Here is a 23,996-nt window from a genome sequence, read left to right as displayed (position 1 = left end):
GCCTTCCACCTATGATTTTCTCAGGGGGCACCTGGCTTCATTCATGCTTCCCAAATTATGTCTCTTTCTCTTCTCTCTTGCATCTATATGCTTCCACTTTTTCTATATTTCCTTCTTATGTACTTGGACCAAAAACAAGCCTACATACATTCCTTAATTACTGCTCTTCAATTCGATCAAAAACTTAACCATAATATTTTTCATGCATGCACCTACCGAATAATTTCTAATACCCATCGATTTTACATTTTTCATCAATCTTAATTATATACTCCTTCTTTCTCATATTTATCTTATAGGCGGATAACCTATACAATTTTAAAAATAATAAAACACACACACACATATATATACAGGGGAGGGCTACCATGAAAACACCACCCCTTATACTATAAAATAGGAACATTTCCTCACCCTAGATCTATACCAAATTAACGGTTCAGATTGAAAATCTGTATTTTGGATTAATTCATTTCAAATTATGAATTCATAGCATCGTTAAGGGATGAAGAAGAAAAATTGTGACCGGAGTGCTCGGTCGCCGAGTTGTTCTGTTGCTTATATCTTTTTATGTTTTGTTGTAGTATTTTTTTTGGTAATGTTATAACAAGAATGTTAATAACACTCAAGCTAACACGCAATTAAAGGTACATGAAAAATATGAATGTCTTCGATACAATCTTGTATGTGGTATTGCACATGCTTACTAGTCTGAAGTCCGACCGCTACTACTTTCGGCTTCTCAACCTTCAGAATCAGTCTAATACGAGTGTGATTCTATTATTATATTTGCTTAAGTCGTGTTTTTTGCTAAAAGTGAAAGTCGCGGGCACAATATGGAGGGGCTTATTTGCAATAAGGAAACACGAAAGGGTTTAGTTGCAAAGAAACACTACAAAAAAAATAGCTTTAAAGGACACCTAAAAATGTCTCAATAAATAGTTTATTGCAACATCTGACTTTTCTCCACATTGATTTTTAGTGTCGCGTGTAACAGTGTAGCTAAAGGGTTAACTAGCTATCGAGACACTTGATAATGTCCAAATAGCTTAATTATTTACCAGATTTAAAATTGTAATACAACATTTACTAATGTCATGAAAGACAAGTAATACAACATTTTTTATTGTCTAGACAAATACTTTATTACAACACCTAATTGTGATTTATTATGACATAAGACATCATTTTTTATAATTGCCGAAATTGAAAGGTGTAGTTATATATTTTACATAGAACTACAATATATTTATTTCAAATATGAATTCAATCGCCATAAATGCTTGTTATCTTATTTGCCAAGAAAATAACGCTAATTCCTTACAACCATTTCCAAAATAAAACTACACTAATGCTCTTGGCAAGAGTAATAAAAATAATTGTTCCGATGCTACAAGTATATAGCTTGTGTGCTGCATTCTTCAAATTCTTATCTTGAAAGTTGTGTTAAGCTCCCGAGTGAGTTGGCTCCAATATCTACACTTCCCAGTACGATAGTGTCTGTCTATAATACATTGCACGTCGTTTCCAACCCCTGAGTTGCTTGCCTTGCGCTTGATGCCTTTTCTAGCGCATCGAATCATCTTCTTTTGAATGAACTACCAAAATATATAAGAAAATGATTAGATTAAATAGCTAAAAGACACCATGATTTTGATCATCTGTACCAACCTATTTTCTAAAAACAACTAAACCTTTAGTATGCACAAGAGATTGTGGCGACACTCCATTTGCAGGAGGCAGTCCAATCAAATACCAAAACAAAGTCAGCAACATATGTATTTTCCAACCTAAATAACATATAAGTGGAGCTGAAAATAGTTAGCAAAATGGGCTATGCATAAAATTAAACCATGCAAAACATGTTATCATAATGAGAGGTTGACGGATTCTTGAGATCGAAGTCCTTCAACACAGCTAGTTGTGGGAAAACCATGTGGTAAAAAAACAGAGCGATGCTATCATCACTGTTAGAATAAATGCAGCAAAACATGTATAACATAGGAACCTTTGCCATAAATATCTAAAGTGAACATCTACAACCCCAAAACTACTTACCGAGAATATTTATAATAGTGGGAAAGCAAGGTGTAGGAATTAAAATATTGTGAAGGTTCACCTAACTTGCGGTGATCCTCATATATTAATCTTGGCGATCCTCGAGCTAAATTTGATAAGCTACACATTAAACGATATAAACATAACTTGAAGTGAAAATGGTCACTAACTTCTGGGAAGATATTTTAGTAAGCATCAAATTTATATGAAATGGTAAATTGACAGCATAAGTGTTAAATACAATTATACAAATGAATCTTGCAGGCTGTGAATCATAATTCTTATAGGCTAATGTTGTGATATTAAATTATAAGAGAACCTCATTACCTTACAATATGTATTTCTCCAAAAAATAGCTTGAGCAAAAGTATTGCTGATGTTCTATCTTCTAATATATTGCAACTTCAATACACAAGTAACATTTGGAAAGACATTAAGGCAATAATAAGTGATAAATCGGATGTTATCGCATTGGACGCATACCTGATACTCATCTTCCACAGCTATGCAATCTAATGGATACGGTTGTTCAAGGTGAGCTATAATTTGATCCTAGAAAGCAAGCTATCAAGTTAAAGAGCCATATAGTTTATACATAATAAGTGAAACATGTGGTGCAAAAAAGGAAACAAAAATAATTTTCTCAAAGATATCTCAGAACATTAGCAATAAGTTTTTTTGAACTCTATTCCAAAGTGCATACATTAAATGCAATAGAGGCCCAAAAAATCAGCAGCAAGTCATTCACTAATTACCTTGTTCTGATTAAAAAACTCGTGATTTGAGCTAAAGTCTCGATCTTCTTCTCCGTTTCACTCATATGCATCAAGGTGAGCCACATTCTTGTCCTCCTAAAACTTCAACAAAGAATTATATGAGTATAAAAACAGAATTCCTCGCAAACCAAACTAATGCTAAATTTTTAAACTACCAAATAATAGCAAATGATTCACCAATAATACAATTAAGAATGCACACAAATTTACAAACTCCTCAAACTATGATCAAATTCAACCCGTATGACCCAAAATAGTTCATGGCCTCAGGTAAATTGATGAAAAATCTCAAATTTATCACATTTTCGCATATATATTTGTCTAACACGACAAGCAGATTTTGGTATGCTTTTATAGTGATATGATTTCTTATGGAGTTATTTCATTGAGTATAAATAAATGTAATCGGACTCTATACATTAAAGCCATGAAAACAGAGTCTTGAAGGACAAATGTCCTGCAAATTAAATGTCATATACTTACAATTGCACGCCATCCTCCATTAAAGGGAATTCAAGACTTAGGCTCCAAACTTGATAAAATATAAAAGCATATCAAAAGTCTGCTTCTCAAATTAGACAAGTATATATGAAGAGTTCACTATGTAGGAAGTATAATTGAATTTTAACTCAAATGATGAGAAACACATGCCAACTTAAATGAAATAAAAACAAAGTAACATTTGTGATGACAACACGTCAAAAACTAACACTAAATTTAAGAATTAAAAAAATGTTCATTTTCTTTCCCAAGTTTAACACCCTATCTTTATAAAATCTTGAAGAGACTAAACACCAAATAAACTTCAATTCTTATACAAGGAACAAGCAAATTCGAAATCCAAGCATCTAAACAGTTAAACAAGAAGGCCACAAAAAATACGAAATAAATAAATAAAATGAGACTAGAGAAGATAATTTATGCCGAACGAGACTCCGCCGAAACTACTCTTATACTCCGCTTTCTTCCGCTGGAATTAATTTGTTCAAAGCACAAATGAATTCCCTAATCCTAATTATACAATTGGGGCTGAAAATATAAATTTGGCTGTATGGTGGTGAAATTCACAAGTATCTGGGGAAATTTTCGTTGTTGGTGGTAAAAAATTGATTAAGATGGTAATTGAATCTGTGAAGTAGGGCACGAGCAATTTCTTTTTTTATGACTGTAAAAACTTTCAGAAAATTTGGTGGGAGAATTGGCGCCTAGAATTTAAGTCAATAAAGGTGGTTCTTTTTTTATATTATTATTATTATTATTATTAGGCATATATTTTTCTCATGTTCTTAGGGACACAAGGTAGTGTTGCGATTGGCATGGTATAATGGCACTAATCTTTTGCTATCGTAATAGTGATTAATAAATTTTGCATCAACTAATATATAAATAAGGATGTCGTAATAGAATATTTATCACCACACACTTATTGTTATGTCATAAAAAGGGTGTTGTTATAGGCCATTTTTCTTGTAGTGAAAGTTTAAAAAGATGTTTTAATCTCGGTTGTTGATCATATCGAATGGCTAGCATTTGATGTCTAAGACTCAGTTAGTTAGTTATAACTGTGCCCGTCTTCCCCATTGGAGCAACAACTGATTTCCAGATTTGTAGAGGGAGATCAAGAGTGATATTGTGAGCCTTTATCTTCATTTTCAAAGTTTGTGAGGATCATAGATATTTTATACTTTGTATTCAAAGTTCGATTGTGAATAAAGGATAGCTCGATTTCTTGGCCCGTGGATGTAGGATGAAAAATCAAACCACGTAAATTCTTGCGTCGATTTTTCTTATTCTTGCTTATTTGCCAATTATCTTAACAAGTGGCACCGTCTGTGGAAAAGTGAGACCACCGATCGATGATAGGATGTTACAGAAGGTATTGAAAATGGAGGGGGGGACGTGTTGGAAAATAACTCAAGGTGGGTCACAAATTGGACCTTCGTTCCTTCTCCCTTGTACCAGCCCGACTCGGGAACAAGAATCACCGTTAGGATAGAGTCACTTGTTTTCCCTGTGGCACCTTTGCTTCCTAAGCCGTCTGAAGAAAGCGTAATCCGACTTGAACTTAGTAAGGCGCTCTATCAGTTCTATCATGTGTCGGGAGGAATGAATTGTAAAAACAGCGGCCGTTCGACTACACGCTGATCGAAGGCTCCATACGTTTTGGACCGCAGGGAACCATAGCATGGGGGAGCGTCTACTCCTTTTGCCGCCGCAAGGCTGGCTAATCGTACGCAGCAGGCTCGAAGACCTTTACAATAAGTTCTGGAAGGCACATGAGGTTTTCGTCACCTTTATTTTAGTTTATGAGGTGATCTGATCTCGCCTCTAGGAAGGTCGAAGAGAAGGTTGTTATCACAGTCCTATGGCCGATGTCCCTTTTCTTTCTCCATTCCGCCTCCTTCTTTGCTTTCTTCCAATAGAGTCTAAGGCAAAGTGGTTCGTATGCCTACTTGACGAAAGGGACTGACCACTTTCTAAATCGTTTTTTATTTGATTTGTCACTTCAAGCAAGTGAGAAATGGTTCTTAGCCACCGGGGACCGGCCGATTCAATACAGCAACGGCTTTTAAGCCGTTATCGATCGCCTTCGGCGGACGTCATAGAAAGGGCCCGAATCGACGCCGAAGATCTTTTTGAGGTCAAGGCGGAAATAATTCAAACAATGACACCCCTTCATCCAGAAGGGGATTGGCTTCGACGCGGGGCTCGCGCAAAGTACGTCGAAGTCGTGTATGCACGGGATTTATAAGTAGTCCAATCCGTAAGCCCAAGACCCGAGAGCGAAATCCTCTCATGCTGGCCGGTCGATTCTTCGGCTTAATAAGGTGCTTTCGTCTTTTCCTACTTTCTTTATTATATTAGATTAGCGATTATTGGCCCACGCCCTTTTCTATTTCAAATCTGGGACAAACTGAAGGAAAAGACTGACCCATTCGGTGATTTTCCTTTCGCGTACTAATCAATGAACCCCAGAAACCTACTTTCTTTTTTGACAAAATCAACCAAGCCTAAGCGGTCACGACAACGTCCAAATGCCACCTTTAGATTCTTAAGTAGGGGGCAAGGAGGACCACGTAGGAATGCCGACCACTACATAAGCCACTAGTGGCTCAGAGAAAGCGCTAATAGCCCGTCGTGCGAGCCTCCCACTGGGGGCCCACTATGTCAAAAGCGAGAGAAACCCCATCCCTCTCTTTCCTTTTTTCGATGCCAAGAATTGAATCTAAAAAATTCACTTGGAAAAATGACTTTGAATCAAAATGCATGCGTCATTGACACATCAGTGTTTTGCAGCTGCATTGAAGGAGAAGGATTTCTTGTCTTCATCATCAGCCAAAGATGTTGATTCAAAAGAAAAGATTGCAGCAGCCGCAGATGCAGACCTCAAGAAAGTTTAGATACGCGAGAAGGCGCATAGTCTGATCATATTTTTCATGCATGCACCTACCCATCGATTTTACATTTTTCATCAATCTTAATTATATACTCCTTCTTTCTCATATTTATCTTATAAGCGGATAACCTATACAATTTTAAAAAGTAATAAAACATATATATATATATATATATATATATATATATATATATATATGGGAGGGCTAGGATGAAAACAACCCTTAGACTATAAAATAGGAACATTTCCTCACCCTAGATCTATTCCAAATTAATTGCTCAGACTGAAAATTTGTATTTTGGATTAATTCGTTTCAAATGTATTATGAATTCATCCAATTAAATTTATACCAAAAACACTCATATTTCCTGATTCGATTTCGTTATCTTTCGTTGATGTTCCATTTGAGCATAATTTTAACCAATTGATGTTGGTTTGAGTCTTCTAAAGTAGCTATGATATGGTAGAACATGTACGATAGTCGATGATGCAGAGCAACTGGCCCGAGAATCAAAGAAATGGGCGATAAACAAGCTAAGGTCGAAGAGGAGAGCAACTCGACAATCGTTGTTCCGATAACCCAAATAGTTGTCCAATTTTACATATCTCGATGATAAATTCGGCGATCGCCGAGTTCGTTAAGGGATGAAGAAGAAAAACGGTGATCGGTTTGCTCGATCGCCGAGTTATTCTGTTGCTTATATCTTTTTTATCTTTTGTTGTATTTTTTTTTGGTAATGTTATAACAAGAATGTTAATAACACTCAAGCTAACACACAATTAAAGGTACATGTACATGCAATTAAAGCTAACATGCTTACCGGTCTTAAGTCCGCCACTACTTTCGGCTTCTCAACCATCATCTTTGTTTTCAAAGTCTGTGAGGATCATAGATATCTTATACTCTGTATTCAAAGTTCGATTGTGAATAAAGGATAGCTCGATTTCTTAGCCCGTGGATGTAGGTTGAAAAACCGAACCACGTAAATTCTTGTGTCGGTTTTTCTTATTCTTGCTTATTCACCAATTAGCTCAACAAGTGTCACCGTGTGTGGGAAGGGAGACCACCGATCGACGATAGGATGTCGATGCCAAGAATTGAATCTAAAAAATCCACTAGGAAAAATTACTTTTAATCAAAATGCATGCGCTATTGACGCATCGGGGTTTTGCAGCTGCATTGAAGGAGGATGATTTCTCGTCTTCATAATCGGCCAAAGATGCTTATTCAAAAGAAAAGATTGCAGCAGCTGCAGATGCACACCTCAAGCTGAGCTATGCGAGAAGGCGCATAGTTTGATCATATTGTGCATTGGCGGTGATAGGGTGCTACGGGAAGTGGCAATGGAGAAGTCTGCAGTTGTAGTTTGGGAGAAGCGTGAGTCAATATGACTAAATCTCTGGCGAATCGACTCTATTTGAAGTAGAGATTGTACTCTTTCAAGGTTGTGAAATCTAAGCCTTTGGAGGATTAACTTGAAGCATTCAACAAGATCATTGATAATCTTGAGAATGTGGAAGTAAAGATATATAAGTGATAAGGACCAAGCTATCATTCTTTTGAATTCTCTCCCATCATCATATGATTGCCTCAAGGATGCTATGCCCTTTATGGGAGGGAGAATGACATATCGGCTAAAGAAGTCCAACCAGCCCTTAAAGCTAAAGTGCTACAGATATCAAGAACATCAACTCAGAAGAAAGAAGGTGTTGTTGGTGAGGGATTATCTGTGAAACGAAAGATTGGAAAATCCAAGAAATCCAAAAAGGTTTTCAAGACGGGAAAACAGGAAAATGGAAACAAGGCCACTGATGATGAAGTGCAAACTTGCTATCATTGCAAGAAACTGGGCCACTGAAAGAGAGATTGCATCATTTGGAGAGAGAATCAGAAGCAGTTCAATGTCACTAGAAACAGGAGCAGAAAGACCAAGAAAAATATGATCTTGCAGAAGCTCTTAATGTGGTGGAGAGCCACATGTATGAACAGTGGGTACTAGACTCAGGGTGCTCATTCCACATGTGTCCACTTGAGAGTTGGTTTACTGAACTGCACTTTTAAAAGAAAGGCAACGTGTTATTGGGGAATGTCCAGAGCTGTGCCATCGAGGGCATAGGCACCATCAAGTTTAAGCTACATGATGGATCTGTGAGGACATTAGAATATTAAAGTATATTCCCAGTTCAAAAAGGAATTTGGTATCCCTTCGATCTTTGGAAAGGAAAGGGTATGAGTGGAAGTCCACCAAAAGTGGAATGATTGTCACAAAAGACTACAAGATTATCCTGAAATGAGTAAGAAGAAATGGGCTATATTATCTTGAAGCTGAGACTGTCATGGGCAAAAGTGATATTGTCAAGAAACAAGATACCATGATATGGCACAAACGGTTTGAGCATGTTGGTGAGAAAGCTTTGAAACATTTAGTAAGACAATTAGCAGCCCAAGTGCATTCAAGATTGGGCAGTGTAAGAAGTGCATTCTTGGGAAAAGCAAGAAGATGCAATTCAACATAGATAAACACATTTCTAAATGACCTTTCGATTATGTTTACTCTTACTTTTAGGGGTCAACTAAGACTGATAGTCTTGGTAAGGGTAGATACTTCATATTTGGAGAGTTCAATGAGTTTTGTATGAAAAAGGGTGTTAAAGGACACAAGACAGTGCCAGGGACTCCTAAACAATATGGAGTCATAGAGAGAATGAACTGTACCATACTTGAAAGAGTAAGGCGCATGTTGCTAGAAGCTGGAATGGCTAAGAAATTCTGGGGAGAGGTTGTTGCCACTGTTGCATACTTGATCAACATATCACCATCTTTAGCAGTGGAATTCAAAGTACCAGATGAACTATGGTATGACAATACACCAAACTATTCACACTTAAAAGTTTTTGGTTGTAGAGCATATGTTCACCACAGGCAAGAGAAGCTGGAATCCAAGGCTCTAAAATGTGTCATGCTAGGTTATCCAAATGGTGTAAAGGGATATAAACTATGGTGTACTGAATCAGGCATGGGCAAGGTATTATCCACTATGTTGACTGGTCCGGCCCAATAGTGCATGGTTCAAAAAATTAGAGCCGAACTCTATATACTCTTTCAAATGTCTTTACGATATGTTTATGCACCAATTCACTAGCTCATGCAGATCTTCAGAAAACGTTATGTCCCTGATGGACATGAAGCAAGAACAAAATGAAACCTTGGGAGAATATGTGTACGTCTTGATCTAATGTCGTGTTGTTAGAAGCATTAGAAGTGGAGTTGAAGATTCGAGGATGATATGTTCTCATCCATGGTCTGAAACTAGGGCCTCACTTTGATGCTCTGCAGATTTAACCCCCAAAAAAATTTGATCAGCCTGTAGGAGTGACAGATAGTGGAACAATTTTAATATGTGGAGTGGGAATTGAGGGAGTCATCAAAACTAACATCATTTGGTGCATCATGACCGCTTGGAACAGAGAAAAGCATTTGTACTGACATGGTAATAGTAACATTTCCCTTAGAGTTGGGAACAACATAGACCACAAGGATGAAAGAAGCCTCATTTCTCGGTACGGTAGAATTCTGGACATTAGTATTCTCTTGCATGTTATTCATTTAATTTTCAAACTTAGTACTGAGATCCTTTGTTCATGTTGGTTTCCATGATTTGTAGTGAGAAGGTCTAAAGTCGTATCTGAACACTACTTTTATAACTTCGACACATATTTAAACAAAAAAAAGTATTCGGGAAATGTCCTGAATTTTTATGCTAACATATCATAAAAACATATCCAATACCAACAAATACACAAATCCCATGCTCATATAAGGATTATCAAGAAATCCCTCATTATACTTGAAGATAAAATGCTTCTAGTGGTAATTATTCATAGAAACAGACCATATTAACATGCCTAACTATGATTTTAAGCCAACCTTCTCATAATGATCATAATAAGAATAATATTCAGCCTAGCATGGAAAATCACAACGCACAACTCTTATATATCAAAACTAGGATAACAAAAACACGTAAATTAACCAAAATTTATCGGTTCAAACTAAAAGAAAAACAAGCCATTAGGCGAGCAAATAAAGCTCATCAACGTCTTTAAAACTAAAACATATATACAACACAGAAAATCAGACCTATAGAGGTAACTTGGAGAGAAAACTAAAGATGAAGGCATAATTAATTTTTGAAAAAATAAGAATGAAAAACACTTGAAATCGCGCTTATATTTGCTCTTGTATTCAAATTAATAGAGTTTCAGTATATGTATTGAAGAGTGTGTGTGCTTTACATAGAGAATGACACATTTTGTAGATATTATGGTAAGCTATGGGTAAATTAGTCTTTACAACTTCTATACATGCGAAGAGTGATTCCATCCTTTCAGGTCTAATCTTCACCATCTTCTTTTTAGAACTTCACGTGTATTATGCATGGTGGTGACATGGTATGACATTATATCTTCGAAGATATCCTCTTACTCAGTGGCGGAGCAAGGAATTTAATTCGGGGGAGGGGGCTGAAGTTGGATGGGGGTTCGGCGGTGGTAGCCCCTGAGATTTTTTTTAGGGCATTTCGTACATTTTAGGTATTTTTTTTATTAAAATATAAGCATAATAGTAATAATAATGAACAACATTTTCATAGATTATATAGTTTCAATACATTACAAAATCTTTTTGGGGCATTCCATACGTCTTAGGCAATTTTTATTAAAAGACAAGCATAATAGAAATAATAACGAACAACATTTTCATACATTATATAGTTTCAATATATTACAAACTAGTTTCAATACATTACAAAAAAAAAATGAGGCATTCCATACGTTTTAGGTATTTGTTATTAAAAAACAAGCATAATCTACACTATATTAAAAAGGCAATTTTCAATTTGAAATCAATTTCAACATTGAGTGGCAATTTTGTAGTTAATAAAATTGAAGGCTTATTTATAAACTATATTTTTTTCCTTTTATTTCCTTTTTCTTTATCTTTTTTTTGTTCGTTTTATTTCTTTATAAAATTTAAAAATTCGACTAATAATAAAATATTTAATATGCATATCAAATTAAAGATCATGATTAGAGCTTTAATTTGATATATTTTATATAAATATTTGATTTAAAATTTAAAAATTATATTTATTTAAAGATTAAATTTTTAAAAAATTCTCTCTCTACTCTCATCTGTTTTTGAATAAATCTATTTTTTTTTATATCTTTTGAACTTATTATTTTTGCCTTTTTATAATATTTTTTTGACTTTTGCCCTTTTATAATATCTGTTTTCAATATTGTGAATTTTCGTTAATTTTTTATTTTTTATAATAGTCAGCTTACATATATTCAGTTAAAATTATTATTATTTTTATTATATTATACATATAATAATTAAGTTGGTATCAATTTTATATTAATAAAGAAATATAAAAACATTTCGCGTGCATTGCATGTGATGCAAATGCTAGTAATAATAATAACGAATAATATTTTCATAGATTATATAGTACTCCCTACATCCCATTAGTAGTGTCTCATTTCTTTTGGGCAAGGAGATTAAGGAGTGTGTAGAAAGTAGATTAAGTGGATTGGTGGAAATTATTTAAATATTAGGTATAGAGAAAGATAATATTGCCATAAAGGGAATGAGACACTATTAATGGGACAACCCAAAAAGAAAAGCGGGACACTATAATGGGACGGAGGGAGTATTAAATAACACAATTTACCTTAAAGTAAGTTGTTGGGGTTATTTGTGCAATATTGATTAAATTGAAGGACTCAAGTTAGAAGGCAGAAAGTTTGAGGACTAAAAGGCAATAACTCTAACAAGAGTTAGGTATGCTTTTGAGTCTCCTGATTCAGTTCATGGCGGTTGCAGACTGGAGGCCATTTTTAGCTTAGCTTATTTTCAATTTTTCGGAGTGTGTGCAGAGAGAGAAAACAAGAGAGAAGAGAGAAATCAGTTGTATCAGTGAGAAGGGAAAAAGACTGAGAGTGCAAAAAGTGTTGCAGCAGAGTGAGTTCTTGTGAGGAATTCCTTTATTCTTTTCTTGAGTGATTCTCATTGTAAATTCTCCGATCTTGTGAAGTAATAAAACTCTTGCTGACTTTCCCGTGGATGTCGGATTAGCAATAATCCGAACCATGTAATTTTGAGTGTTGTAGTTTAGATTTGTTGAGTTTCTTGAGCTGCTGTAAATCTGTGTTTTGTTTGCTGCATTATCGGTTTGCATTCACATTTGGCGCCGTCTGTGGGAAGGGAGATCATCCACGGCGCAAACCGATTCAATCGCGATCTGTAGATCCGAAATCTTGAAGCTCAACCGGAATCGATAATGGCGACTACAAGATATGAAGCTGAAAAATTCAATGGAAAGAACGATTTTGCCATCTGGCAAATCAAGATGAAAGCGTTGCTGGTTCAGCAAGGATTGGCAAGTTTCATCAAGGAAGATGATCTGAAAGACTTGAAGGTGAAGGATGACAAAACTGATGTTACAGATGCAAAGAAATTGGAACTGCAAGAGAAGGCTCATAGTGCAATCATCCTCAACCTAAGTGATAAAGTTTTAAGAGAAGTCTCAAAATAAAAGAGTGCAGCTGCTGTGTGGAAGAGGTTGGATAGCTTGTATATGGAAAAGTCTTTGGCCAACAGGTTATATTCTAAACAAAGACTCTATTCCTACAAGATAGCTGATGATAAGAACATTTTGGAGCAACTAGATGAATTCAATAAAGTGATTGATGATCTAGAAAACATTGAAGTAGTTCTTGGTGATGAAGATAAGGCTATTGTTCTATTAAACGCTTTGCCTAAATCATATGAACACCTAAAAGATGCAATGCTCTTTGGGCGTGAGAAATCTATCACTTTAGATGAAGTTGAGTCTGCTATCAAGGCAAAAGAACTGTAGAAGCTAGCTGGAGTGAAGCCAGAAGCACCTGCAGAGGGATTGAATGTGAAAGGGAAATTCAAGAAAGACAAGAAGTCAAAGAAGCCCTTTGATTCATCGAAGAAATTTGCCAAGAAACCTAAGAAAGAAGGTGCAGATAAAGAGCAGAGGAAATGTTTTTATTGCAGTAAGCCAGGTCACATTTTGAAGGACTGCTACTCTTGGAAGAAAAAGCAAACTGAGCAACCTAAAGAATCAAGTTCAGCTGATGTAGTTGAAGGCATACAACAAGCTGAAATGCTGAATGTGATGAACCAAAGTGTTGGTGATGAGTGGATACTTGATAGTGGCTGTACTTTCCACATGTGCCACAGAAAGGATTGGTTTGAAGAAATCCAGTTTGGAGAAAGAGGCACTGTTATGTTAGGAAATGACAATACATGCCAAGTGAAGGGCATTGGTAATATAAGAATTAAAACTCATGATGGAAAATCTAAAGTCCTGCAAGATGTGAGGTATATCCCTCATCTCAAGAGGAACCTCATATCATTGGGCATGTTAGAAAGGAAAGGTTTTAATTTCTTGTCAAAGGATGGTCAGTTATATGTGATGAAAGATGGTGCAGTGGCATTAAAGGGAATAAGGCATAACAGCCTATATTATAGTGGGTGAAGCTGAAGTGAGTATATCAAGTGAATCAGAATTATGGCATAGAAGGTTAGCTCATGTTGGCGAGAAGGGCATTAAAGAATTGGAGAAACAGAACTTGTTGAAGCTCAAATCTCCAGCAAAATTAAAAATATGTGAAGACTGTATTTTGGGAAAGTCCAGAAAAGCCCCATTTACAAAAGGAAGAATGATAACAAAGCATCCACTAGAATATGTGCACAGTGACCTGTGGGGGCCAGCAAAGACTCCAACCATGAATGGCGGGAGATACTTTCTTTCTATAATAGATGATTATAGTAGAAAGCTCTGGGTATATATTCTCAAGAACAAGTCAGATACCTTTAACATGTTTAGTCAATGGTGTGCAGAAGTTGAAACTGAGAAGGGGATTAAAGTGAAGTGTCTAAGGACAAATAATGGATTAGAATTCCTATCAGAGGAATTTGAAAACTTCTGCAAGTTGAAGGGAATTAAAAGACACAAAACGGTTCCTGCTAACCCCCAACAAAATGGTGTCATAGAAAGGATGAACAGGACCATATTGGAGAGGGTTAGGTGCATGCTTACAAGCTCTGGACTACCTGTGAGATTTTGGGGAGAGGCAGTTCATACTGCCTGCTATCTCATAAACAAATGTCTTTCCTCAGCTGTTGATTTTAAGGTTCCAGATGAATTGTGGACTGGAAGGCCTGTGCAGTATGGTCACTTGAAAGTTTTTGGTTGTCAAGCTTATGCACACATAAGGCAGGATAAGTTGCAACCAAGAGCAATCAAGTGTATCATGATTGGCTATCCAAAAGGTGTAAAAGGCTACAAGCTATGGTGTTTAGAACCTGGGAATCAGAAATGCATTATAAGCAGAGATACAACATTCATTGAAGAAAAAATGTCATGTTTTGAAAGGGCTGATGTTGAGGCTGTTAGGAAGGAAACAGCTCGGTTTGAGGTGGAGTTTACTGATTCAGAACAAACTATAGAGCAGCAAATTCAAAATCAGGAAACCACCACAAAAAGTGAAATAGAATGAGTGTCTGATGAAGAAGAACTTATGGATGAATTAAGAGACTACCAACTGGCAAGAGACAGGATAAGAAGAAATATAATTCCACCTGAGAGATTTGGGCAAGCAGATATGATATCCTATGCCTTAAGCATTGCTGAAGAAATAAACTATGAGGAACCAAAGACCTATAAAGAAGCTATTAACAGCAAGGAAAGTGAACATTGGATTCAAGCTATGAATGAAGAGCTTGATTCAATGTATAAGAACAAAACATGGGTCTTAGTTGATAAGCCAAAGAAACAGAAATGCATAGGCTGCAAATGGATTTACAAAAAGAAGGTGGAGCTTGTAAACGGAATGGAGGTAGTCAGGTACAAAGCCAGGTTGGTGGCAAAAGGTTTTACACAAAAGGAAGGGATAGACTTTAATGAAGTCTTCTCTCCAGTTGTGAAACACACTTCAATCAGAATTCTATTATCCATAGTGGCTCAAATGGGATTAGAACTTGAACAAATGGATGTAAAGACTGCATTCCTAAATGGGGATTTGAAGGAGAACATATATATGTTACAACCAGAGGGATTTACTGCAGTTGGTGAAGAGAATAAAGTATGCTTGTTGAAAAGGTCAATATATGGACTGAAGCAGAGTTCGAGACAGTGGTACTTGAAGTTTGATGAGCATATGATGTCCATTGGGTTCAAGAAGTCGGCATATGACAGTTGTGTGTATCTTAAAGGGACAGGAAGTTCAGAAATTATATACCTTTTGTTATATGTAGATGATATGCTTATTGCAGGGAAAAGCAAAACTGAAATTGAGCAGGTGAAAGCTGATCTCAGACAAAGGTTTGAGATGAAAGACTTGGGACAAGCTAGAAGGATATTGGGGATGGACATATTGAGAGATAAAAGTACTGGAAAACTATGGTTATTCCAAGAAGATTATATCAGGAAGGTTCTGAGAAGATTCCAGATGACTGAATCCAGGCCTGTTCAAGTTCCTCTAGCACAACATTTCAAGTTAAGTATTGCTCAAAGGCCAAACAAAGAAGAAGACAAGAGGTACATGAAAAATATACCATATTCCAGTATTGTTGGGAGTATAATGTATTGCATGATTTGTACTAGGCCAGATTTATCTCATGCTATTAGTGTTACTAGTAGATATATGAGTGATCCTGGTAAGTCACATTGGGAAGCTCTTAAGTGGATTCTAAGATACTTAAAGGGAGCTGCAGATCATGGGATACTATTCCAACAGCAGGAGGATGTTGATAGAGATTGTTTAGTAGGCTTTGTTGATTCTGATTATGCTGCTAATGTTGATTCAAGAAAGTCTCAGACTGGGTATATATTCACTTTGTTTGGATCTTCAATAAGTTGGAAGTCAATTCTGCAGCCAGTGGTGGCCTTATCCACCACAGAGGCCGAGTATATGGCTTTAACAGAAGCCATAAAGGAAGCATTGTGGCTGAAAGGTATTCTTACTGAGTTTGGAATCAGATTGGGTACAGTGAATGTAAGATGTGATAGTCAAAGTGCCATACATCTTGTGAAGCATCAAGTGTTCCATGAAAGGAGTAAACACATTGATGTAAGATTTCATGTCATTTAGGATATAGTAGCAGATGGAAAAGTAAAAGTTGTGAAGGTGGGAACTGAGGAGAATGCCTCAGACATGTTAACAAAGGCCTTGCCAGCAGCCAAGTTTAAACATTGTTTGAGTTTGGTGAACTTGCTGCAGAGGCAGCAATGATTGCTGGACAAGGTGGTTTGCCCTGTAGTGGGGCAGTTTAGGAAGGGAAGTTTGAGCTCTTTATTACACAAACAAGGTGGAGATTGTTGGGGTTATTTGTGCAATATTGATTAAATTGAAGGACTCAAGTTAGAAGGCAGAAAGTTTGAGGACTAAAAGGCAATAACTCTAACAAGAGTTAGGTATGCTTTTGAGTCTCCTGATTCAGTTCATGGCGGTTGCAGACTGGAGGCCATTTTTAGCTTAGCTTATTTTCAATTTTTCGGAGTGTGTGCAGAGAGAGAAAACAAGAGAGAAGAGAGAAATCAATTGTATCAGTGAGAAGGGAAAAAGACTGAGAGTGCAAAAAGTGTTGCAGCAGAGTGAGTTCTTGTGAGGAATTCCTTTATTCTTTTCTTGAGTGATTCTCATTGTAAATTCTCCGATCTTGTGAAGTAATAAAACTCTTGCTGACTTTCCCGTGGATGTAGGATTAGCAATAATCCGAACCACGTAATTTTGAGTGTTGTAGTTTAGATTTGTTGAGTTTCTTGAGCTGCTGTAAATCTGTGTTTTGTTTATTGCATTATCGGTTTGCATTCACATAAGTATTATATGGGGTATATAACAAGCAAATTAACTATTGTAAAACAAGGTTCTGTTAATAGGTATAAACACACACACACACACACATATATATATATATATAAATCTCAAAATTTGGAAGGGGGCTCTAGCGCCCCCCCTCCCCGCCACTGCTCTTACTAATGGCTGACACGTGTTGGCCCTGAAATTGACTTATTTGTCGTCTTGCAAAATGGTCCTTCAGAACTGATCTTATACCCTTCAGAATGTTTTCAGCGTTCCTCATATGACCCTCAATTATGATCGCACCCACACAATTCTACCTTCGTCATTAGCCCGACCTAGTTTGTATGTCTTGACTCATAGCCTTTTCATTAAGATTTGATTTTATTTTATTTTCTAAAGAATTGAAACATTCCCACAAGTGTGACCGTATGGAATCTAGATAATATAATTTCTTAAAACACCGACCATTAGAGCATCTCCAGCGGTATGCTGGAGACTCGGTTCGCCGCGGGTCTTGCGAAGGAGTGCCGCGCTGGAGACCCGGGGTGTGTCAAAGCCGCATCAAAGCAGAGACACGGGGCAAAGGCGAGAGACGTTTGGCGCGTCCGGCGGACGCGCCCTATTAAAAAAATGAAAAATATGTTTAAATTTATGTAACTTAGCTGCTATGGAGTTGCTGTATCTATGGAGAAGAAGAGTTGCAAACGGTGGGGGTGGGGTTTGGGTTGGGGCAAGTGGGGCCCATGGAGATATTATGTAATTTTTTTATAATTTCTTTAACATATTTTTTTAATTTTAATTTTTTATTTGTTTTAAAGTTCTAATTTTTTTATTGTAATTTTAATTTTAATTATGTTATTTTTTTTAAATTATGTAATTTTTATTTTAATTATTGTAATGTTGAATTTTAATTTTAATGAAATTTGAAATTTAAAAATAAAAGTGTAGAAATATGAATTTTGTGGAAATGGAGATTTAAGACCCCCTCTAAGACCCAATGCATTGGAGAGGGGTGTGTCTTAGCAGGGTCGTACCTGTGTTTAACGGGGCCCTAAACAAAAATTTAAAAATAGGCCTTTATAATTTAACTTTTGTCTCTTTTGAGCAAAGGCATATACTCCCTCCGTTTTATAAGAGTGTGCACTCATTTCTATTTTGGGACGTCTCACAAAAGTGTGCATTTTTCTTTTTCGGACTCGTTTTTTCTTTAATAAAAGCGGGCCCCTTCTTCCACACTAACAACACACTCACCTAATATTTATTAAAATCCATGCCACCAACAATCATGCACACTCTTATGGAATTAAGAGAGTAAGGGCCCCTTCTTCCACTAACAACACACTCACCAAATATTTATTAAAATCCATGTCACCAACAATCATGCACACTCTTATGGAATTAAGAGAGTATATATTTAGGAGGCATCTTTGTATTAAATAGTACTCATACAATAACAAATCAAAATAATTAAATAAATAAATAAACAAATAAGATTGAATAGATATTCACATACTAGAATTTTAATCAATCATCAAAATAATTAATATAGCAAAAAAATATAACTATACACAAAAACACTACAATATTCTAGATGTTAAATTGTGAAACCAAAAAAAAAAAAATAGACGTAAATATAAATGAAAAACAAATATAATCAAAATTAACTAAGATATTATTTTATTAAAGAAATTAGAAGAAAAAAAATTGAAAAAAACTCACCTTGAATTATGACTTGACGCCACCTATGGCTTTTGCTATTTGCTTAACTTGTTTTAGTAAAATTAGGGAAAAGTTAAATATATAATATATAATATATAATATATATATATATACTTGTATACATGGATGGTGGGCCAAAAAGTGGGCCACCTAAAATTGGGGGCCCTAAGCAAGTGCATGCTTTGCTTACCCCAAGTTACGACCCTGTGTCTTAGGTGGGACCACCATCTAAGACATCCTCTATAACACAATGCATTGGAGATGCTCTTAATGTTGTATACTATATGGTTTCTCGACGGTTTTGTATTAAAAAATTGTATTGTACGTTATTAATTAACAGCCTTTACAAGACGCACGATGTCTTATAACTTCCAAAAGTAAAATAGCATCCAATCGTGAAGGAATTTAGGCCAATCACCATATACAGAATTATGGCCAAACTCAGTGAATCGACTGATGCATAAAATTATTGATCCTACTCTAAGTGCCTTCCTTTATAGACTGTCTGATCTCGTAGTAGTATTATTTTATTATCATCAACAAGGACAACCGCTATCGCCGTTTCTCTTTGTAATATATATATATATATATAGGGATATGGATGAGTTATGCTGAGAATGCTATCTTTTGTGATAAATGAGAAGGATTACATTAGTCAGTATATAGTGTTGCATAAGCAGCAGTATAATACTGCATAAAATTTTACATGAGTTTGAATTCTGGAGACAACAAAAATTTTATCAAAATTAATTGAATTTGTTTATGCCGTTCGACCAATATATGTTTGGGAAGAAGTCTCACTATAACATAATAGAAAACACATATACATAAAAGAATTATTCTTGCTAACAAACAAGACCATTTCAGCACCAACTATGAATGATATATATAACATGTCAAACTTAGAAATTAATTTTGGAGGGTAAGTGCATCAGTGAAAGGGCCAAAAGGTTTAGAAACATTAACAAATTCCTTAAATGAGAGTGATGGATAGAGAGGAGGAGTGGCTTCATTCACAAATAATTTTGCAGGTTCAATTATGCAGTCTGGCCTTGGATTGATGAATGTGGCAATGGTTGTTCTTCCTTGCTTCGGATTCGCCACCACCCTATGCTCCACACTTCTTAGCTTCCCGTTACTTACAATCTAAAAATCAATAATATAAGATTGATTGAAGGTTTAATTAATTAATTGAAGTATATACCTGAATTTGGGTGCCAATGTTGACTACAAAGGCATTAGGTACAACCTCAACTCCCATCCACTTTCCATTCACCATGACTTGAAGGCCTTGAGCATTTCCTTGAGATAATATTGTGATGAGGCTGTGATCAAAATGTGGGAGAAGCCCAAGTGTCAAAGCCGGGTCGGGGCAGGCCGGGTAGTTGCTTGCTGTGAGGAACTGCACTTGGCTCATCTCTCCAAGATATCCCTTCTCAAGCCCTAATCCTTGACAAATCAACTTCAAAATTCTCAAACTCAACCCCCTTATTCCCTCTATGTACCTTGCCACAACTTGTCTGCACAAAAGATATATATTAATCTGCACACTAAGAGTGATGGTTTTAGGGTTTTTAATTAAATTAATTACCTGTATCGAGTGGGGTTGTGGGGCCAATGTTGCATGGAGTCCTCCAAAGGGTGGCATGGATGCTTGATATTGTCCCTCCACAAATGAGCACCTTTTATGGCCAAACTGCTGCTTCCCATATACACCCATCCGTTTGCTTTAGCCTCCTTTGAGATTTCCTCACTTTCCCGCCCAAATAGCTCCTCCAACACCTCTACTGCATTGCCTATCACATCCTCGCCCACTCCGTGATTCCTCACCTGCACAAAACTAGCTAGTGTCAGACAATCATTCCCGAATCATATTGTTGATCTGAGACAAAATTGATGATCTGACACAAGACTTTCCCAATTAAGAACAAGTTGCTATAGTTAATAGAGAAAAACGAATGTTTGATTTATTAACCTGGAAGAAACCATATTGTTTGCTGGCTTGCATGATTTGGTGAAGTGCGTGTGAATTAGCAAGGTCAATGATTGGGATTGTGTGACACAGAGGGATTGGTTCGTTGCCAGCTCTATCTTCCACTGGGAAAATATGGGTTTCTGGAACAGATTCAACGTTGTGCCACTTTGACGCATGATTTTCCATGGATGAAATAGCTAAACAATGCAATTAAGATGTCATTAATTTTTGTTTCTGCCTGTTTGTGTTTTTCAAGATGATTGACCAGCCAACAAATAAAGGAGTTTAAGACCATGTAAAATAATGGTATATATCTTTAACAAGAAAATGTTGCCAACTTGAATTAATTAATTATTCATTAGCAAATTTTATTCCGCAATTTGGGTCCCTATATATTAATATCGTGGCCGCCCCATGTGAATTCTTTATTTTACCCGGAACCCTCCCCCCCTCAAAAAAAGAAAAGAAAAGGTTATTAATTGGAGGGGAGATTTACTCATTGCACAGTGAAGATAGTAGTTGCAGATTTCCATTACATATTAATAAATAAATAAAAGAGAGTAAGAGCTTGAGTATCTCCCTAGATGTCCTCCTCTAAATTTTCATTTGGAATCCTCTATTCCACTTTTTGGTGTTTCATTCGCTCTTTCTATTTTCATCATTTAGTTTAATTAATTAGAGTCATTAATTCAAGTAGGATTTATAATTATTTTTTATTAAAATTAATTTATAAAATCTATAATATATTAAAAAAGTAACTTTCAATTTAAATCAATTTCAAATGGATTTCAAATTGAAGTGGTGACAATTTTATAAACAAAGATAACTTAAAATCATAACTAATACTACAACATTCAAAATCAATTTCAGTTTAAAAAATACATAATCTTTTAGTACTTATTTTAAATCTAATTTTTGTATATCATATATAAAATAAAACATCTTTTCATGATCTTTTATTTAAGATGCATAGTGTATATTTTATTTATATAAATTTACAGACAAAAAATTGAGAAAAAAATATATTAAAAAAGAAAGAGATAAAGGAAATATAAAAACTTTTTTTTAAAAGGGGAAAAGTGAGTAAATGTTAGTATGAGAAATTATGAAACTACATTCTTTTATTTTGGCGTTGTGTAGGTTAGTTGATTAAATTTTGACTTTTTATTATTTAGAATTAGGAGTACTTGTAAATGGTAATTTAAATATTTTAACTCGACTCATTTTTCTTAATTGAAGTTCATTTAATATATATGTCGACCTTATAATTGGTTGATTTTATTAAACCATTAATGAATACATAATTTTAACAAATACCATATTTAGTTTTAGCATAAATTATCAAATTATTCATATATTAAGATTAAAAAATTATCCAGCCAATTTGAAAATTGTAATTGTGATTATTCAGCCAATTTGAAAATTTTTGTTTTTGAAAATTAATTTTATGAAATATTTAAACTTTTATTTGTTAATGTACTACTCTAGTTTTTTGTAGTATAACTATGAATTTCGTATAAAAATAAATATTTTAAAATGTATACATTTATGTGTCATATTAAAAATAAAAACTGATTTAGTTAATATATTATTTTAACTAATTAGTACCGTGCATCGCACTGAGGGAAAATCTAGTTTTAGTTAATAATTGATTGTTAGTGTTAATTATTTCATAATTCGAACTTTAATTTTTAGTAATAAATGTTAATCAGGATTCATATAATGTTCATTTTTATTTATTACAAAAAAGATATTACTAAAATAATAAAATACGGTAGAATTAATACATAAAATTGTGAGAAAGGTGATGCTAGTGAATTGCTAAATTACACTATTTCAACTATTGGCAAGAGAAGTCGCGAGAGGTTGGGGGAGGGGTTTAAAAGTGATCTTTAGATAGTTGAGGGGTGAGAGTGCAAAGTTTTCCAAGAAAAAGGCCTCGGATTACAAATAGTCTGCCCAAAATTATGTGGATGGTCGACTCGTATTCAATGATATTGTAATGCTTAAGTGTGCATGCATCTCATGATGTTGATAATTCAATCTTTGCATTATTCATATTATTTAGGCAAATGTCGTTATCTGCGACTTTGAGGCGACGAATAAAAATTGAGATCATCGATTTTCTGGATCGACAATTTGGTCTTTTATAAAAAAATTCATCAAACTAGAGAGGCGTGAAAATTGCAAGTGGCCGGGAATCTTAGTGATGTTAAATGAGGATTACATATATTATTATAGGTTCTTTATAGGAAAAGTTTTTCGCTCTTTTTTTACATATTTATAGGAAGAAAATGATATATTAAGATGCTATAGATCGGTCTCGAGTGAAGGTGTGAAACCACCTTCTAGGACCATTTAGAGCATCTTCGGCGGAGAGGCGCTACACGGAGGCTCTATAAGGTGGTCTCCATCTTAGCGTCTCCCCTCTTCAATACATTAACTCTAAAGGTTATAATTTTTATTTTTATTTTTATTTAATCTAATTTTTGCTTTTCTTTTTTAAAATTAAAATTACATAACTTAATGTTAGGTCTCGAATAGGTGTATGGGGGGAATATACCTATAGGCTATTTTTAACTTAATCTACTGACCTCAATCAGAGGGATCTCAGTCAGAGATCAAAACGAAACTTTGCACGCAAACAAGGACTCATGTTTTACTGAAATCAGTTTTGACCAACAGGGTTGACGACTGATACTGAAAGCTCTTCAGTAATGAGTTATCAGTTAAGTTACTGGAACTTAACTGATCCAAGTAAGGGCTTCAGTCGTGTTTGCAAAGATAGAGATGATATCACTCTTCCTTACTATCAGATGATAGTTCAGTCAGATTGATATCATACGCAGCAGAAATTAAACTTCGTTTTGTAATAGCCTCGGTGGAGCAGATAGTTGGATTAAGGTTTCTCTTTGCTGTTAGTCAGTGTTCAGTTTTATCAATAGAAATAGCACAAGTAAGAATGTGAAACTGAAAGTTGTAAACAACACAGAGACTTTTACGTGGTTCGGAAAAACCTTTCCTACATCCACGGCTGGTTGATCAGACCAACAATCCACTCCGCAAGTGCTTCACTGGTGCACTGCAAACCGTACCTGTATGCTTGCCTGGTGCACACAACCGTAAACTGAAGAAAACCCTTCTTCAGCACCCACACACCTCGCGTAGG

The 23,996-nt window shown here is 35.4% G+C and overlaps 1 protein-coding gene across 1 annotated transcript; it reads right to left on the bottom strand.

Moving 5' to 3' along the window:
• Positions 1-19,633: 19,633 nt before the first annotated feature.
• LOC131014215 (hyoscyamine 6-dioxygenase-like) lies at positions 19,634-21,187 on the bottom strand. The gene is made up of 4 exons (XM_057942108.1): positions 20,828-21,187; positions 20,444-20,682; positions 20,057-20,372; positions 19,634-19,998 (listed from the first exon to the last, which is right to left on the bottom strand). The coding sequence occupies exons 1-4, from the start codon at positions 21,011-21,013 to the stop codon at positions 19,762-19,764; spliced, it is 978 nt and encodes a 325-aa protein (XP_057798091.1). The 5' UTR covers positions 21,014-21,187; the 3' UTR covers positions 19,634-19,761.
• Positions 21,188-23,996: the final 2,809 nt, after the last annotated feature.

Source organism: Salvia miltiorrhiza, chromosome 3 (genome assembly GCF_028751815.1).
Source record: "Salvia miltiorrhiza cultivar Shanhuang (shh) chromosome 3, IMPLAD_Smil_shh, whole genome shotgun sequence".
NCBI lineage: Eukaryota > Viridiplantae > Streptophyta > Magnoliopsida > Lamiales > Lamiaceae > Salvia > Salvia miltiorrhiza.
The sequence above is the reverse complement of the archived record's forward strand: the minus strand, read 5'-3'. Positions and strand labels throughout refer to the sequence as shown.

Excerpts from the sequence above, each read along its gene's own strand:
- LOC131014215 (XM_057942108.1), bottom strand. The coding sequence starts at position 21,013 with ATGGAAAATCATGCGTCAAAGTGGCACAACGTTGAATCTGTTCCAGAA. Across the intron at positions 20,683-20,827 it reads AACAATATGGTTTCTTCCAG|GTGAGGAATCACGGAGTGGG; the intron begins GTTAATAAATCA and ends AGTTTTGTGCAG. Across the intron at positions 20,373-20,443 it reads CACAACCCCACTCGATACAG|ACAAGTTGTGGCAAGGTACA; the intron begins GTAATTAATTTA and ends TCTTTTGTGCAG.